At 37.6% G+C, this 17,182-nt stretch overlaps 1 protein-coding gene across 5 annotated transcripts in view; it reads right to left on the reverse strand.

Moving 5' to 3' along the window:
* EEA1 (early endosome antigen 1) overlaps positions 1-17,182 on the reverse strand; it is a 68,793-nt gene that overhangs the window by 8,902 nt on the left and 42,709 nt on the right. For all 5 annotated transcript variants that reach the window (XM_039703900.1, XM_039703901.1, XM_039703902.1 and 2 more), the window contains 10 exons: positions 16,983-17,138; positions 15,092-15,231; positions 14,221-14,551; positions 12,659-12,760; positions 11,393-11,587; positions 9,980-10,162; positions 4,080-4,265; positions 3,506-3,637; positions 1,507-1,692; positions 966-1,204 (listed from right to left, as the gene is read on the reverse strand). In XM_039703900.1, coding sequence (XP_039559834.1) covers positions 966-1,204; positions 1,507-1,692; positions 3,506-3,637; positions 4,080-4,265; positions 9,980-10,162; positions 11,393-11,587; positions 12,659-12,760; positions 14,221-14,551; positions 15,092-15,231; positions 16,983-17,138 — 1,850 coding nt within the window. The remainder of the gene's footprint in view (positions 1-965; positions 1,205-1,506; positions 1,693-3,505; positions 3,638-4,079; positions 4,266-9,979; positions 10,163-11,392; positions 11,588-12,658; positions 12,761-14,220; positions 14,552-15,091; positions 15,232-16,982; positions 17,139-17,182) is intronic.

Raw genomic sequence — 17,182 nt, forward strand, 5'->3', positions numbered from 1 at the left:
CAGGATCTCACTTGAATTGATCCCATCCTTTTCTAAGGTCTACTGCTCAAAAGTCAAACCACCAAGCCTGACAGTACCAACAAAAGTTTTCCCCTCTGCCTTCACCAAACATGTCAGGAAATAAGGACAAAGAAAGCTTCCTGTCTCACAGGTATTGCTTTTCCCCTGGAAATCACTGCATTCAAGTAGCTCCTGCTGCCTTGCAAGGCCTCCTGCTGCCTGAAGGAAAAGCACTCTGCTTATCTTTGACATTACATTGTAGAGACATTCCTTTGACTTAAATACATTGTAGAGACAACAGGAGGATGGGAGAAAATAAGACTGCAGCTTTTCAGGAGGAAGAAAATGTCTCCTTTGTGAGCTTTAGTCTATCTAATCCAATTACACATTCAGTCTCCTAACACAGAGCTGAATAGGCACAACTGGGAGCTCCTACGCAAATTCTATGCTACTTAAGGGGTCTCTTCCAGGCTTCTGGATGACTAGGGCATATATTCAAACTAAATCCTCAGAGTGATGGAGAAGGACAGTTAGTTCAGGTAAGAAAAGTCCTCTCTGCCAGGCCCCACAAGGCTGACACAACAGATGAGAAGCCACAGTCTATACACCTGAAATCTCAGAAAAGCCCAGTGGATTTAGAAGGGTCTTACAGATGGATATAAATCCTTGAGAGCAAGCACAAAGCTGTGGCTTTGGTGATAAGTAAAGATCCTGATAAGCCTGCCCTGTTCTCTACAGAATGATCACAAAAAGCACAGCTGGTTCCCAAAACCTCTTGCTGTGCTTTGGCAGAGATGGCAGAGGCTTGCACTCTGGCAACTGCACCCACAGCCCAGGCACTAAGAACAAATACAAATTTAAATGAAGCATGACTACAGAATACCAAATCAACTCAAACAAGTTTTCACCCTCAGTTCATTTAAATTCTCAAACTACACTTCCTCATCATCATGACCACAGCTTACCTCTCCAGCAATGCTCTTCTCTCATCCTGATTATTCTGGACTGTTGCTTCCAGGACAGCATTGTCCCCACGTAAATCATCTGTCTGTTTCTCCAGCTCGCTCACTCGTCTTTGACTGCTTTGCCACTCTTTCTTCATGGTGGCCAGGTTTTCATTCAGGGCTGTGACCTGCATGGTGAGCTTGGTCTCTTTTTCCTCATGTTTCCGTTTTTCTTCTTCTTTGTCTTTTTTCTCTGTGTGCTATAAAAACAATGGAAAAATTAAAAACAAGCTTCAAAGCATTCTTTCCCTATTCCCTACATTTGAGCCAAAGAATCTTACTGTAATAGAATCACTACTTTTAATCAACATACTGTACTAGACAAGGCTGTCACCTCAGTGAATTTTCGTATACCATTAAATGCCTTGAAGATTTTTGATCTTGTCATTTAAAAGCTCATATAAAGTGAAACTGAAGTCAACCCATTGCTTCCTTTCTGTCCCTGGAAAAATCCAAAGGCACGTTCACAAAACAGCAGTCTCGTTCTCTCTAATGTACTAACCAGTTTGGCTTCAATTTCAGCACATTCTTTCTTCAGCTCCTCTTCTCTCTTTTTCAGTTGATCTTTGACAGCTTGATGTTTTTGTTTCTCCTGTTCCAGAGTTGAATTTGCATTATCTATTTTGCCCTGCAGCTCTAATTTCTGTTGAATCAACAGCTGGTTTCCATCCTTGAGATTTGTCACCTCCTGTTAGGATACAGAGTTCAAAGTTAAAGTAGCAACGCTGAAAGTGTAAATGGATTTAAAGTCAAAAATACTGTAATTCTTTCCTAGGAGAGGACAGCAACCATTTTTAGTTTTATCACTAGAAGAAAGGATGATTTTATAGAGCAAAGTATCAGTGATTTTCATGATCAAAGATTTTAAACTTATATGATCAACATTCAATTTTAAAAATAATTTTAATGTACGTTTCTACTAAAGTAGAGAGGAAGATCTGTTGAATTGTTTTCTACCACTCCTTGAAAAGATGCATCCATTGTCATTTTCTAGGTACTGCTTTTAAATTTACTTCACATTGTCCTCTGTTTGCAATAACGAGGTTAAAAACTTTGTAATGACAATGTAAAACTGAATGCTGATGAAAGAAAGTTAGTTTCTATTAGTTTTCAGTATATAAAAAATTACTCTGTTTTAAGCAAGTGAGATGATATAAATAATGGCTTTACTTGTTCCTCTGTAACTTAACTCAAGTAGAATAGCTCATTTAATTTATAGAAATAATTTTCCATAAAATTACACAGCCAAAGATATACATACTAACAGACTAATAGGGGTGGACCATTTTCCATAAATCAAAATTCACAATACAAGTTAAAACCAAACCAAGGACAGTGAAAAGAACATATCCTCAGAACAAGAGGATGCCCTAGAGATACATATACATCCACTCCTTGCTAGGAGATGGGAAACAGAATTTAAGTCTTTAGGACATAAAGACTTAAAGACTTTCAGTCTGATTCTTGTAGGAAAATTAAGACATGACTATTAAGCTGACATTGGTGTGCACACCTTTCACATATTCACAAATTTTATTCTTTAGAATAGAGATTTGAGGAACAACAAGAATTAGAATACCTTTCCTCAAGCACAGAGTGCTCAAGAGAAACAAAGTACAGAATTATACCTAAAAATTACAGACCATTTTCTAATCAAAGGAGAGCAAAAGAACATCTGAAGGTTGTACGCTATCATGTTATTTTCTATTTATTAGTGTATAGGGAATTATACCTGTATTTATATTTGTGCAACAATTTAAACTAAGTGTGCTTAACAGATGCAAATATAACTGCTAATAATACATTATGGAAAATACAAACTGCAGCCTTTTAGGAATGTTAGTTTTTATAGAGACTAAAAAAACAGAATGTGTATAGTGTGGCAAGAAACAATTAGTTTCAGTGAAGACTAAAAATTATTTCATTAAAGTCTCCCAACATTTACCTTTTTGAGAGCTCAACTGATTGTTATGGTTTTGGAAGAGAGTTTGTCTTTTATGAAGCTCCTGACATTTGCCTTTTATGAGGTTTCCCCAACTGTGACTTTTTAAGACATTTTAAGAAACAACAGTAAGAAAGTTTCAACTCTACCATGCATCCTTGAGAAGTCCAGATGTGCCTAGAATATGTGCAAAACTTCATCATTGTGACTCTTTTGGACAGCTTTTCCTTTCAGAATAGTCAAGCAGGGGTATGCAGAGTGAATTTACAGTGGAACTGAAGAACAGGCAAGACACAGAACCCATCCTGAAGCTAAGACAAGTAATGCAGCCCAGCTGGCTCACTAGGCCCTGGTGACAGGCTCATTAGGCTCAAGGATCATCACCACACAAGACATCATTGCTGAGGGAGGTCAATAAAATCTGGGCTTTGGTTCCCTTATCTGTACTACCAATATTTACAGTAACAATCTTTGCAAAACCATTCCAGGCATCTACTGAGTAGACACATATTTCTCATCAGATAACCAAACACATGAAGAAAACTTTGTCGCAGTGTACCTTCTCAAATTCTTGCTTGCAGGCTCTAAGCTCTTCACCCAGCTTGGCACTTTCTTTTTCAAGTCTATTCCTTATTTCCTGGAGCTCTGCCGTTTTACATTTTTCATTAGCCAAATCTTTTTCTTTCAAAATCTTGAAGAGAAATAGAAGTGCTAGAAAAGTTACCTCTTGCAAATTCACAAAATAAAAAACCCAACCAATCAAAAAACATCCAGGGCCCAAAAACTACTTGGTGACTTTGTAACTATGGGGAAACAACTGCCATATATCTATCCACAGTTCGTAATGCAATTAGCAGCATGATTGCAGATTTAGATTTAAAACTAATAATGTTTTCCCACCTGTCTAGACACAACCTGTCTAGAAAAAATGAGAGCATATTCTGAACCAAATTCAGTACAACTGTCTCTTTTGTAAGTCTTTTCACCAGAGCTTCAGTAAAACTGTTATTGTTATGCACTATAACAGTGTTATGCTCTCAAATTAGGGATGTAATACAAAATAATAAAGGGTGCCTGCATGGAGTGGCTGTGAAATCTCCTGTGTGGAGATTTCAAAAGGCAGCGGCATTTACCCTGTCATTCTGAAGATCTTGTAGCATTTTGGTCTTCTCACCCAGCTGCTGTTCTTTCTTTGATGCATCCTGCTCCAGTGTAGACTTAGCTTTCTTCAGCTCCTGAATCTGTTGATTATTGCTAGCAATTTGATTCCTGCTGGAAACTAATTCTTCTTGAGCTAGAGCAAGTTTTTCTTCTGTGGACTAATTACAAAGAGAGTTCTAAGTTATACATCAGTATGAAAATTTCACATACTAAACTGCCACAAACATTTTCCAAGTAGACAAACTGCTACCTAGTGTGCAACAGAGCTTCAGATGTCGACAGAGCATAATTACAGAAACTTCTCATTTACAAGGTTACCCTAAGTAAAAAGAAACTATGCCAACATAATTTCCAGGAACAAAAACTTACTGTACATATTCCAGCCTGCATCCTTACACAGACAAAAGGTGATAACATGCAGAAGGACAAAGAACAAAAGGTAACTGCCAAAAAGAGAATACTCTTGAATTTGCTCACATAAATTAATTTTATTATCTAGGTAAATCAACTGTTCTATAACTCTAGACAGCTGTTACTTAAGAAGCAGTGAAGCTATACTTTGAAGATTTCAAAAATGATTCAATGCTATTTTTCACCAATGACTTAATAAAGTCAGTGCTAGAAAAATCATAATTTTTTTTAAATTCTGAAATGAAATGTGTAAGATAAAAATGCTAATATCAGGATAAAGTGTTTCACAGTTTCTGCTGCATAAGCATTGTAAACAATAAGTTTAAGCTTTTGTTCAAAATCCAGAAATGATACTTTATTTGCTTCTAATTCTTACCACTAGCTAGAAAAAGAACTTTGATTTATCTCTCTGAAACAGGCCACAAAATCCTAAGAAACAATACAAAACTTGCACCCAAAGCCAAGCTCATTCTGTTTGCCCACAACAAAGTCTAACTTTGGGAGTTATTTTTGATTTAATATTCTGAAGGTTTTTTAAACCTTCTAGCTTAGATGAAGACTAGTTCCACTTGAAACCAATGAGGAAAAAACCAACTAAACAAACTCATCCTCCACTTCTCCAAAATATAGCTATTTTATGTAAACTTTTGATGCTACGGTACAGAAGGTGAGCCGAGATTTATTATTACTAATAAGTTTATTGCCTTCAGTGCAGCAGTAAGGATTTAAATTCTTTCAAGACAAACTCAATTCTTTTTGAAGTTCTTGCTTAAATATTAATCAAACCTCTTGTTGAAGGTTAGTGGTTTTAAGAGGAACTATAAGCAGAATTTTCACTTCATTCAATTATGCATATGCTTTAGTCACTCCCATATTGATTTAAAAGCTAATTCATTTCCATGCCTCATAACCCTCCTTTGTAATATCTGAAGTATTTGCTTGTAGAGCCAGATTTAATTTGAAACAGCAGTAATGGAACACTGCTGATTCAACAGCATTTTCAAGAATCCCCATGACTCTTAAAAAGCTCACACCAGCTTTAAAACTAATTTTCAGACAAATTACTTCAGTTTCTTTCTGAGATATTAGAGTTTACTACTTAATACTTTGAAAGGTGTTGACTCAGAATTTTTTGTAAAAAAATACAAGATGCTTTTGCAGTTTCAAGGTTTCAGTAGGATGAGTATTTCAGAGAGGAAAATTATCTCACTCTGTGCAGTGGAATACCATTGCTTTCCTAAAACTGAGGGAGGACAGAAGTCTAGCATCATCATATAACATCTTCACAGGAAAACCCAACAGTCTCTGAAGTTTTAGAAAGAAACATAGTAAAGCCACAACTTTTATTCAATTTTGTTTCCATAAGAAGAAATGTGGTTACATCAAATTTGCTAACACCAGATGCTGAAATGTGATGAAGTGGACAGTGACACCCACACACAGTGGGTATTTCTCTCTCAACCCACGCCTCAAACTGTCTGCACTGTACAGATTATCCCATTGTGTCTACACTGAGGCTGAGACAAGGAACAGGTACTGAACAAAAGGGGTCCATCAGTACTTACTTGTGTAAATACAGAGAAGTGCTAGGCTGAATGGTACAGAGTTTAAATAAATAAAAGTATTTCAAATTACAGTTTGATTCACTACAGCTTGGGCTGTGCCAGTGCAAATCATAGCACCAGCCCCACAACTGGTCCTAGCAGGGTGGTAGATCTAGATTCGTTCTACCTACATGAAGTGCACAAACAAGCATGTGAGTCAGTGTGCTCCCTGATCCCAGTCCACAAGGAACCAAATTAAATTATTCATTAAATCAGATGCCAACCTGATCTCTCTTCATTTCCTAAGAAAAGAGTTAGACTGACTGTATGAAACTTAGGCTCCTGACTTACACAACCGAGGTCTGGCAAGTATGAATTTTGTTCCAGAACATTCACTGAATATATGCTGACAGCAATGCCAACACTGGAGACAAAGAAACATTCTTTTGAAAACACAGAAGAAACCAGGACTGACTACAAAAAGCACAAATGCCAAAACTGAAGAATATTTGGCAGAGCTCAGGAGATCAGATTCACAGAAAATATTCTCGCACTAAGTCAAAATCAGGCAAAAATAACAGTTTGTACATTTTTATTAACTCTTCTATATAAAAAAATGCCCTTTTCACACAAAAAGAAGTGTGAATATGTGTGAAGAATGCCAATCACTTGTTTTTAAGATTAGAAAAGTGTAACAATAATAAAATGGTTATAAAAATAGTAATATAATTAGAGTAATAAAAATTTGGACAATTTGGATTAGGATATATGAGACAATATGAGACAATAAAAAACAAAGAGTAACAGATGTCCAGGTACTTTTTCTGGGCAAAATAAGCCCAAAAAAGGACACACCTTAACAGAGCCTTAAACATTAAAAACAACAGCCTGTTTCATATTCATACAATTCATACATGATGCGTAAATTTAATGCAAACAAAGGATTGTGTCTGGGCATCATCAACTTCTTCCTCTTAATCATGACAACATCTTAATGGCTGAGCAAGATGGGAAGAAGTTTATTTCTTCTGATAAAAGAGCAATAAATTTTCATTCTCTGAAAGATTTAGGTGTCCTGTGGCTGCTATCTGGTGCGAATACCTCATTCCTTTCTTACAAAAACAAACATCCCACATACATAATTCCTATTTTAACATTATGTTATAACCTAAAACTATATTTAACACATGACTTGAGAAAATTAATACAGCATAACTTTTCAACATAACACATCTAATATTAATCCTAATATTTGCGAAATGCGTATAAAATACGCATTTTTCACAATATGCACACACAGATACTTGTATAAACGTGTGTGTATAAAAAATTGTTTAGGGGTATTCTTTTGTAATTATATATATCCTTTTTTATCAAAAACTAGCTTTAACAAACACTCAAATCCTCTTTCTTTTTCCAGTCACAAGGATGAAAACATGTATGAAAGTTACTGTTAGAGATATTTTTAATCCAAAGGAAATTTGCAGCAAATAGTATAATAAAATTATAACTACATTTTCACTTCTGGGTTGATTTTTTTTTTTTTTATTTAATTTTTATTACAGGACTTGTCCGGTGGTATCTGCAGGACTCAGAGCTCCAGGGCTCGCAGCCGGGCGCTGCTGCCCTGCTCGGCGCTGTGCTGCGGCCGCAGGAGCCCGGGCTCCCCGGTGCCGTGCCCCGCAGCCCGGCTCGGGCCGTGCCGGGTGTGCAGCCGCAGGCCGTTCCCCCCTCGGCGGGGCTCACCCGGGCCCAGGCGGAGCCCAGCAGCCTTTCCCGAGCGAAGCCGGCAGATGGTGCTGTGAGCCCGGCCCTGGCGGGCCCCCGGGCTGCCAGCAGCCAGCGCCGCGCCCCGAGCCCGCCGCCCGCGTGCTGAGAGCGCGGTGCGGCGTTCCCTTTGATCCGGCACTGCTGGGAGGCCACGACATGGTCTGGCCATGCCTGCTCCGGACAACGCTGGGCTCCTGACAGGGCTGACTCGACACAGCTCTGCAGCGAGTTCATAACTCTGCTAAAAAACTTCTACCACTGCCTACGAAGAAGACTGAGGCCAATCTAAAGCTCAGTCTGCCCATCAGCATTGGTTCCAAACTTCACAAAAAACACACAGCTCTGGCTCAAATGAGCTACTTTTAGTAAGTAACTTGCTCAAGGCAAAACATCATGCAGACAACTGATTTTGAATAGGCTGTGAAATTCTACTACAAAGTTCTTCAGTGCCATTTGGATATTCATCTCTCAAGACTAACATCGTCAATCTGAGGCTGTCTGAATGTGCTTTTATCTTTTGTGGTCTTCTAAGACAAGTTATCACTGCTTCTTTAATTTAAAGTTGTACTCAGGTAGCACAGCCATAAGTTCAGCGTCCCACCTTTTCCCCCATTCCAGGAGAAAAACAAACAAACAAACAAAAAAAGCCAAGGTGGCATCAATCAGACCTCACTAACCCTAATTAATATATGATTTTTACAAAATTTTTAAATCAAGCAAACAGCCTCCAAATTGGTACAACACTTCAGTACTTAGGAACCCAAATCTTCTTCAGGTTCTCTAGGCTCCACAGAAACTTATATCATAAATCAAGTTACCATTACTCACCTCAAAAATCTTGCTTCCCCATTGCCTTCACCTTATTCTACCTTTTAGCATTGAGCTCTCTCTCTCTCGGTACATCCCCATCGGGTCTAAATACATGTGAGACACTTACTGTCCTATTTTATACTTGCCAGAACTAGAGATCATCAAACTGCTTTAATAGCAATACTTATTCACAGCTATTTTACAATAAGTGATACTTTAATAAAAACTCTACCAAAAAAAACCCCAAGTTACTGAATGACTCCAATGCTTCTACAAGCCACTCCATTACTAGAAGGTGATTTAATGCACTGCAGGAAAGAAACTCACAGATGTATATGTGCAATAGCAAAAAACTGAAAGAAAGAATATGCTTAAACCACCACAGCTTGTTAATCATGCAGAAGTTCTCCACAATTTAATGGAGCAATTCAACCATGGTGCACTGAATGTAAAGCTTCAATAAGCTGCAGGGAAACATGGCAGATAATTTATCACTACAGAGGAGTAAGTCCAATAAAACTGCAGTGGCCTATATGTAAAGGAGGTATTTCTCTGTTTCTTAAAATAACCTGAACCTGGTGTTCAGTCTCTGTGGCACAGAATGTCCTTGGGACTAACTGAAGCATTGGCTTAGTACTGACACGAAGCAGAAGGCCAGAAAAAAGGGCCAAAAAACATCTTTGCTGACTAGCTCAACTCTCAGCAATACCTCTTTGAAGGCACACTGCACACTAATACAAAACCAGGTAACTTCAGTCCAGGAATAGCAAAAACTTCAAGGACTAAATTCTGGAACTTGTATTCCAGGTAGGTCTGAAAGCCTACTGTTTCTCTAAGTTTGACATCTCTTAACATCTACCATCAGCCTATGAGGAATATTCTAGTTAAATCATCTGGAAGACAGCAGTTACTCACATGCTGGCAGACCTTGCCCTAATTAGCTATGCTATTTAAATTAGTTGAAAGTTACAGTATATAACATGAAAAAGCAACATTAAAAAATAACTCTAATGAATATGAAACCAAATCACCTTTCACTTTGCTGCTGCAGAAATGCAAGGGTATTTCAGGTAAACTGGCAAATCTGTTTGCCTTTAAATTAGTTTCAGAATTTCTTTTGTCTCAGGGGAAGGGATTAAACAGCATTAAATTCTATATATAGGAGAAGATTTTTTTTTCCCACTTATATAGTTCTTGCATTGTTTCTTGGTCTTCAAAATGGATATTAACACCTGCTAAGTCACATATGACATTAAAATGACTGCAAGTACCTTAAGGTCTTTAAATTAATTTAAATTAATTTAAATTTTAAATTAAATTAAAATGACTGCAAGTACCTTAAGGTCTTGCCTGGTTGCCAGCAGCTCAGACTCTTTCCCATAAAGATCCAGCTGCAGCTTCTCCATGTTTTCTTTATGTTTATCATGGGCCTTCTGTAAGTCTGCTAGCTTGCCTTTCTCTGCTTTAAGTTCCTGTGCTGACAAAATAGACTGCTGTTGTAGTTTATTCTCCAGCTCTGCCTGAAACATAAGCATAGAAAGTTGTAGTTAAAGTTACAGACAGTCAAGTTAGCTTAAGCATTTCAATAAAATGTATTTCTACTGCAAGAAGAGAATTTTGTTCTTCTTATGGAATAACAGTTCAGTAACTTGATATTTGTGATTTTACAGTAACATTTTATAACTAATTCAATAACAAAATTTAATTCACTACAAAAGACAAAGTGAAACACATTAAGACTAAACAATAAAAATTGGAATAATGTTTCCTAGTGTACTGGTTTTGGTTGAGGTAGAACTTTCTTCATAGTAGTTAGTATGGGGGCTGTGTTTTGGATTTGTGGTGGGAACAGTGTTGTTGTCACAGGAATGTTTTAGCTACTGCTTAGCAGTGCTCACCCAGAGCCAAGGCCTTTCCTGCTTCTCACACCACCCTAGGAGTAAGAAATCTGGAGGTGCTCAAGAGTTTGGAGAGGGCACAGCCAGGGCAGCTGATCCCTCTGACAAAAGGGAAATTCCATACCACAGGACATCATGCCCAGCTTATGGGGCTAGCAGAAGAAGAAAGGGGAGGGAGTTTGGAGTGATGGTGTTTGTCTTCCCAAGCAGTGAGCAGCTCTGTAGTGCTGAGCTGATGGCTGGGTTAAACCACAACACCAAGACTTAATGTTTCCACAGACTGTCTAAAGCACAAATATGAACATGTAGCATTGGGCAGCCAAAGCTGGAGCCACATTTAACAGTGCGTGGCACACAGCACAACATTCACTAATGTTGTAAGACATTTGAACTCTTCCCATTATGGTTTATGAGTTTTATACTGTCACTCAGATAATTTTGGTATAATATGAGAAGACTCAGTTTAAAACTGCCGTGGACATTTCAAAACACTGCAGAGTTTGTCTAAAAATACTCTCACGACATTCTACTGCTTTGTAAGAAAATGGCAGCTCTTGCTTTGCTCCTGAAGCAAAAAACCCACATTCAATCTAGGTTATTTTATCCTTTTATTAAAACACACTTCCTATGGAATTTATATTTCAGCACTGGTTCTTTTTGTTATTGCTGTTGATGTTGTTGTTTTTATTTCCAACAACATCTGAAGACCTCACTTCCACATCCTGACCTTATAATTTCCAACAAGACTACAGCAAACAGAGTTTATCACAAAGTTATTGACATAAAAGTTTCAATATTTATCAGAGGAATTTACATTCATTTTCTTGTAAGAGTAAGAAAGGACAGTCTTACCTTTTCTAAAAGGGCAGTTTTTAATTCAGCTTGCAGTGTTTCACTATGTTTTTTCTTCTGCTCAAATGATTCCTTTAACTCTCTCAGCTTTCCCTGGAGATGTTGCTCACTTTTTTCTTTTTCCTTCAGAAGACCCTGGATTTCCAGTACTTGTGCTCTTGCTGAATCAAGGTCTATAGACAACTGCTTAGAAATCTACATTCAAAAATATTAAGTAACTGTATATAATTTAAATTTAAATCACTTTTTGTACATGCTGTTCACAGAACCAGACCATCCCACATTGCCACTGCTGCTTCAGAGCTATGTGGTTGAACACTGGCAAGCAGATTTTAAGAACTACCATAACACATTAAAATAGTCTGTTATTCCAAATTTACTATCCAGAGATCAACAGCAGTCTTTTTTATCTATTCTAAATTAAGATCAGGCAAGTCTTCTCACACCAGCAGTGGTCTGGGCTCTCCTGCTGCCAACTGCAGCATACACCAAGCTCATCCTTCTGCACTTTCCACTGAGCACCACAGCACTTCAGCTGAATGAGTGGGGAGCCAGGGAAGCAGCAGCAATAGCCACAAAGCAATTCCCATCACACCTGCACACCCCCAAACCTCTTTCAGACAGTAAGTGTCCGTCACAGTCTATCAAACTACGTCCATTGATCAAATCTTTTTCTGATTCCTTTAGGGAACAGAAGATGCCTTGGGTAAAGAAATCCATGAAAGCAGACGTGTCCTTCAGGTTGCCAGCTGGACTGCATGGTCTGAATACTCATCTTTGAAAAATAAGTACATTTGGTCCTTATGTAGTCACAAGTGACTTACATAAGTTTGAAAAAGAATTCAATCCTTGAAGGATATCTGAAAATGTCCTGCCAACTACAGTGAGAACATACTGAGTGAGTCTGAGAATAAAATAGACCTAAGGATGAAATAACAACTTTTATTGTATGGCAATACAAAAATAAACGATGACACAGTAATACCACGTAACAATTTCACTAATGAAAAAACCTGAAGGGCTAAACTCCCCTGCTACGGTATGTGGAGCACAGAAAACTACAACTAAAACCTGTATTTTAAAGCTTCACATTACCCTCTAGGAAAGTTTTAGTATCACCTTATTTCAGTGCCAAAGATAATTTACAATTTGAGAATTGAAACATCTTTATCTCTCACCAGTCCCAGCAGGTGAGACTGAAAATCAATCTTTTAAATATTTATTATTATTGGTTTTTAGATTTTTGAAACTAAGCGGACAACTTACCCCCTCCTTTTTCTCCAGTGAGTTTTTCAATTCATTCCTCTCTTTAGCTACAGACTCTGTTTGTATCTGAAGCTGGTGTTTTAATTCTTGGCAAGATTTTTCCTAAAAAACATAAGACAAGGAAATATTCCTTTTAGCTTCTAAGACCATGTATGGAGCATGTTTGCAGCAGTTCCTAATCCTTAAAAATACCACTTTCACTTGCAATGAAAAATCTTACCTTCTCAAATGCAGACATTTTCAGCTCAAAACCTCTCAAAGCTTTAAGGAGCAAATCCAAGCCACACGTTAGATGCCCTGTACTAAAAAAACTCAACCAGGTGCCAGAGCTTTTCTGATTAGGGATAGTCTCCCTGTTTGAAGCTGGGTTGGCAACCCTTCTCCTTCTTGATGAAGTAGTAGGCTCATTGGTATTGCTCAGGATCTAAAATTCCCTCATGTTCTAAAACTCACAAGCAAGTAAATTTGCAGACCTCCATGCATCTGCAACCATATGTTAAGTCCAAATACTACATATTTAAGACAATGGAGAGCCTCAGAAAGACTGCAGAACTAGAAGCAGAATCTGAACTACTACCTTTAAGTTTAAACTGTGGAGAAAATCCTTCAAGTTTTTAGGAGAAACAAATCTTTAAACAGCAGTAACTAAGAAAAGCAAACAACAGAGCTTTTCTTCAAAAGGTGAATGAGTAAGAGAAAAATGTTCTTTTTAACTAGGAGCAGATTTTTTTTTAGATCAGATTAAAAGCAGCTCTGAATGTGTTCTGGAAAATGGTGACATGTAAGATGAGAAGAGTATGAGAAAGACACCCCTTGCCACGTCTGAGACAAGGGTGTCAGAACAACTGTATTCATATAGTGCCCATTCATATCACCAAGGCAGAAGAGGTAAGAAAAAGGCATATCTTAACCCCAGTAATAGTTTATTTTCTTTACCATAATAGGTTGCTCTGGTGGTCAAGTACTTGTTATACTGTCACTTATAAGACCTTTCTGAAATTCAAATAGTTCTAGTAATCCAGTAATACCTTAAGCTAGGCATTCCCCAAATGACAGATGATGTTACTCTCTCTGACTGCAGTATGCAGCTTTCCAGCATGTCCAGACAAACACACAGGAAGTTCTATATATAAAGACTTCAGAAAGGGAATTACAATGGCCTCAGAAAAATAACTTCTTAAATACAACAGCATTTTAGGAAAGGTTCCAAAACTTTGTGTTGTTATAATACGGTTGATGTATTTTTTAAAAGGGGGACATTTGCCATCAAACAGTTTCACCACTTGTCATCTCCATTTAGTTTCTTCATTATGTTAAAGGAGTGCAGCAAGAAGAAAGTATCCTGTTATGTGATATGACTGATGTTTACTACTGTAAATATCTAGGCAAAAATTTAAGGTGGGAAACCACTATGAACTACTAAAAATCACAATTTGGTTTTCCTTACAGTACTAAATATTCATGCATTTTCATCATATGTACACTGTTTTCAAACAGAAAGCAAAGTCATTTTATCAGAACGTATATACCAAGCTTAATGCCTAACTAAAGAATCTACTAACCATTTCTGCCATAGCTGCTTTTCCTTTTTTAATTTCTTTTTCTAATTCCTCCTTTCTTTTTTTGAAGGATTCAGAGCTTTTTGAGAGCTTATCTTTGGTATCTGTAAGGTCCTTTAATAGAGTGTCTTTCTCTAACTTCACTTGTTGCAGCTCTGATGTGGCTGCTTGCATTTTACAATCAAGTTCCTTGAGCTGTTTACTTGTATCTTGATTTGATTTCTCAAGGTTTTGTTTGAGACTGGCCTTTTCTGCCTCCTGCTTTGTAATTTGTTGGTTTGCTTGGTCAAGGGCCTCAGATTTCTTCTGCAAATCCAGCTGAGCATTAGACATCCTGCAAATACAAAAGGATAAAGCACACTTTTTTAAAGTTCTTTTCCACAAGTTCTTTTGTATCCTTAAGTCTCTACTTTCAACCATGGCCATTACATCTCTCCAGTTAAGGCAAAGCAGCAATTTCAGAAAATAGTTTTGAGGTGGTTCTTTCTTTCTCAACTATAATAAACAGAAACTACCCCTTTGCTGCTTCTGCATATATTGCAAATTTGTATTTGAAAAAGGTTACAGAGCTATAAATATTTAAAGATGGACCTTACTACATCAAACTGTTCAGACATTTAGCTGACAACAAGCATAGTGAATAAAAGGAAGAAGTGTAGTGAATCACACCAGTCAGTGACTCCTGTGAGACAACATGGCAGATGGAGTGCAAGACAACAGGTGGGATACAACACAGTCCTTGTAGCAGAGGGGACAGCACTTATTTACAACTTTATGAAATCACAGGAGAGAAGCAGAAAATTTCAGCTCTAGTCCAAATTGCCCTAGTTTTATGTCTGACTTTGAAAAGTGCTATAACACAGGAAATGCATACGCTTCTCTTGCTGCTTGAAGTTGTTTTCTCAGTTCTGCTGTCTGGAGCTCTAATTCTTTGTTCTGATGTTGCTGTTGCTGTAACTCCTGAAGAGCTTGGTCTTTGCTTCCTCTAGAATCAAGAATGTCACCTTCAAGTTTCTGAGAGAGGAAAACAAAAAAGTAAAGCCATCAGAAAACAACCAACAAAATAAAAACAGCAATAAAAAGCAAAGTCATCTAGTCTGTGAGTAGCATTAACTGTAGAAAGCAGTCACAACTCTCACATATCACCTGTTTCTTTAGTTTGCAATTTATCTTTCACTATTTAGTTCCAGGTAATCACCTGCTCCTCCAGAACTGAAGTACTTTAGTAAAACAATTCTAAAAGCATCTCTAAATAAAAGGCCAAACAGGCATTTTACTGCAAAGTAATAGACAAAAAGCTTTACAGCAGAAGCAAAGACACAAACTGAAGTGGTGAAGGAATTCTGTGCTTGCCTGGAAGAGGTTTTTCTTCTGTTTTTTTCCAAAGCTACTTTTTCACTGACATGGAATATAAAGAACACAGGAGCCTTCAGCAAATGGGCATTGTTTAGACTCTTCAACATACTGATTGTTTTACAGGCACTTCTGCTTTCACACAGAGGCCACAAAACAAAGTGGCCAAGTTTCTCAAAAAAAATTCCTGAGGGCTTTTTGTTTTCTATTTTTTTTTTCTATTTTTTTTAAATGCCACATATTCAACTGGAAAAATCTCAAAGAATGGTGATGATGCCAAGATTTTACATACTGCATTCCTGTTGACAACATCAACAACCCTGCTCAGTTTCACACTTCAGCTACCAGGAACCTCATAAAATCATACCCAAGCATGCTCTGTATTTATCCCAAGCATTTGGGTCCATTGACTAATTGTGACATTACAGCAAAAGAATGAAAACTAAAAACACAAATCAAAGTAGGCAAGAAAAAAAACCCAGTGTCCAAAAGACAAGATAGAAGAACAAAATAATTATGCTGATAATGAAATGCACGACAGCTTTAATTTTAAATAGCATTGGATTTAAAATTTCATACGGGGAAAACAATCTTCATTCTCTTCTATAGAGCACAAAAGCTAGGAAAAACATCCAACTCAGTCTTGAGCAGAAAGATTACTAACCTCCCTCAGAAGACAGACAACACTGCAAAACCAGTTCTGCATTGCTCCCATGATCCCTGAATCATATGCTTTTGTGTGTTATGAATTTTGACTACCAAGTGGTTTTTTTTTTAAATAGTGAACAAAGGTCAAAGCCTCAATTTTAAAGCTCTCAAGCATTAGGTCTAATCTATATGCTTAACTGCAAATACTAGCATATGAAAACACCAGGAAGTTCTGCAAACCTTCTGCCAGCATTATGTGGACTTCAAAATAAAAACTGATTTCAGAAATGGAATGCAAGACTCCAGACCAAGTTAAGAGATGAAAGAGTGATAAATAAATCTTGCTAAAAAGCCTACTGAAAGGCTTCAGCAATAAATTAAACCAGACAGGTGGTGCTAAGCAAGGCTAGCCAATGTAACACATATTCCCTGCTACCACTTGTAAAGTGTGTAAGTTCAACTTGAAAACTCTGATTTTGGGACCCTCACATAACAATTTCCAGGTAGCAGGAAGGTTGGCAGAAGCACACACACAGGAAAATGACACAATAGTGGCAGTGTCCTAGGCCTATCTATTTAATGTGATATACTAGCACAGGAGAACAGGATTGAATGGTGAATCAGGAAACATTAGTGAGATAGAAAACCCACAATAGTGATATTGATAGAATCCTTCCCCCCTAATTTGAGCACAGCTTTTACCACATGCTGCCTAACAGCAGAGATCAGTTTCTGTAGGTCCAGATACTGTGTTCAATACAAACCTTGAGCTGTGCCTCTAGTTCTTCAGTTTTCTGTTCTAAAGAAAGGCATTTTTCTTTGTACTCTTTAAGACTGGCTTCCAGCTGAGTACAGTATTCCTGCTTGTCATTCAGCTTAGCTGTAACTTGATCCAACTGAGCGCTGACCTTATTTAACTCCTGGGTAAAACAAAAATACAAAGGTTGTTACTTTTTCAGTAACT

This window comes from Passer montanus, unplaced genomic scaffold (genome assembly GCF_014805655.1).
Source record: "Passer montanus isolate IOZ18808 unplaced genomic scaffold, ASM1480565v1 scaffold17, whole genome shotgun sequence".
In the NCBI taxonomy this organism is placed as follows: Eukaryota; Metazoa; Chordata; class Aves; order Passeriformes; family Passeridae; genus Passer; species Passer montanus.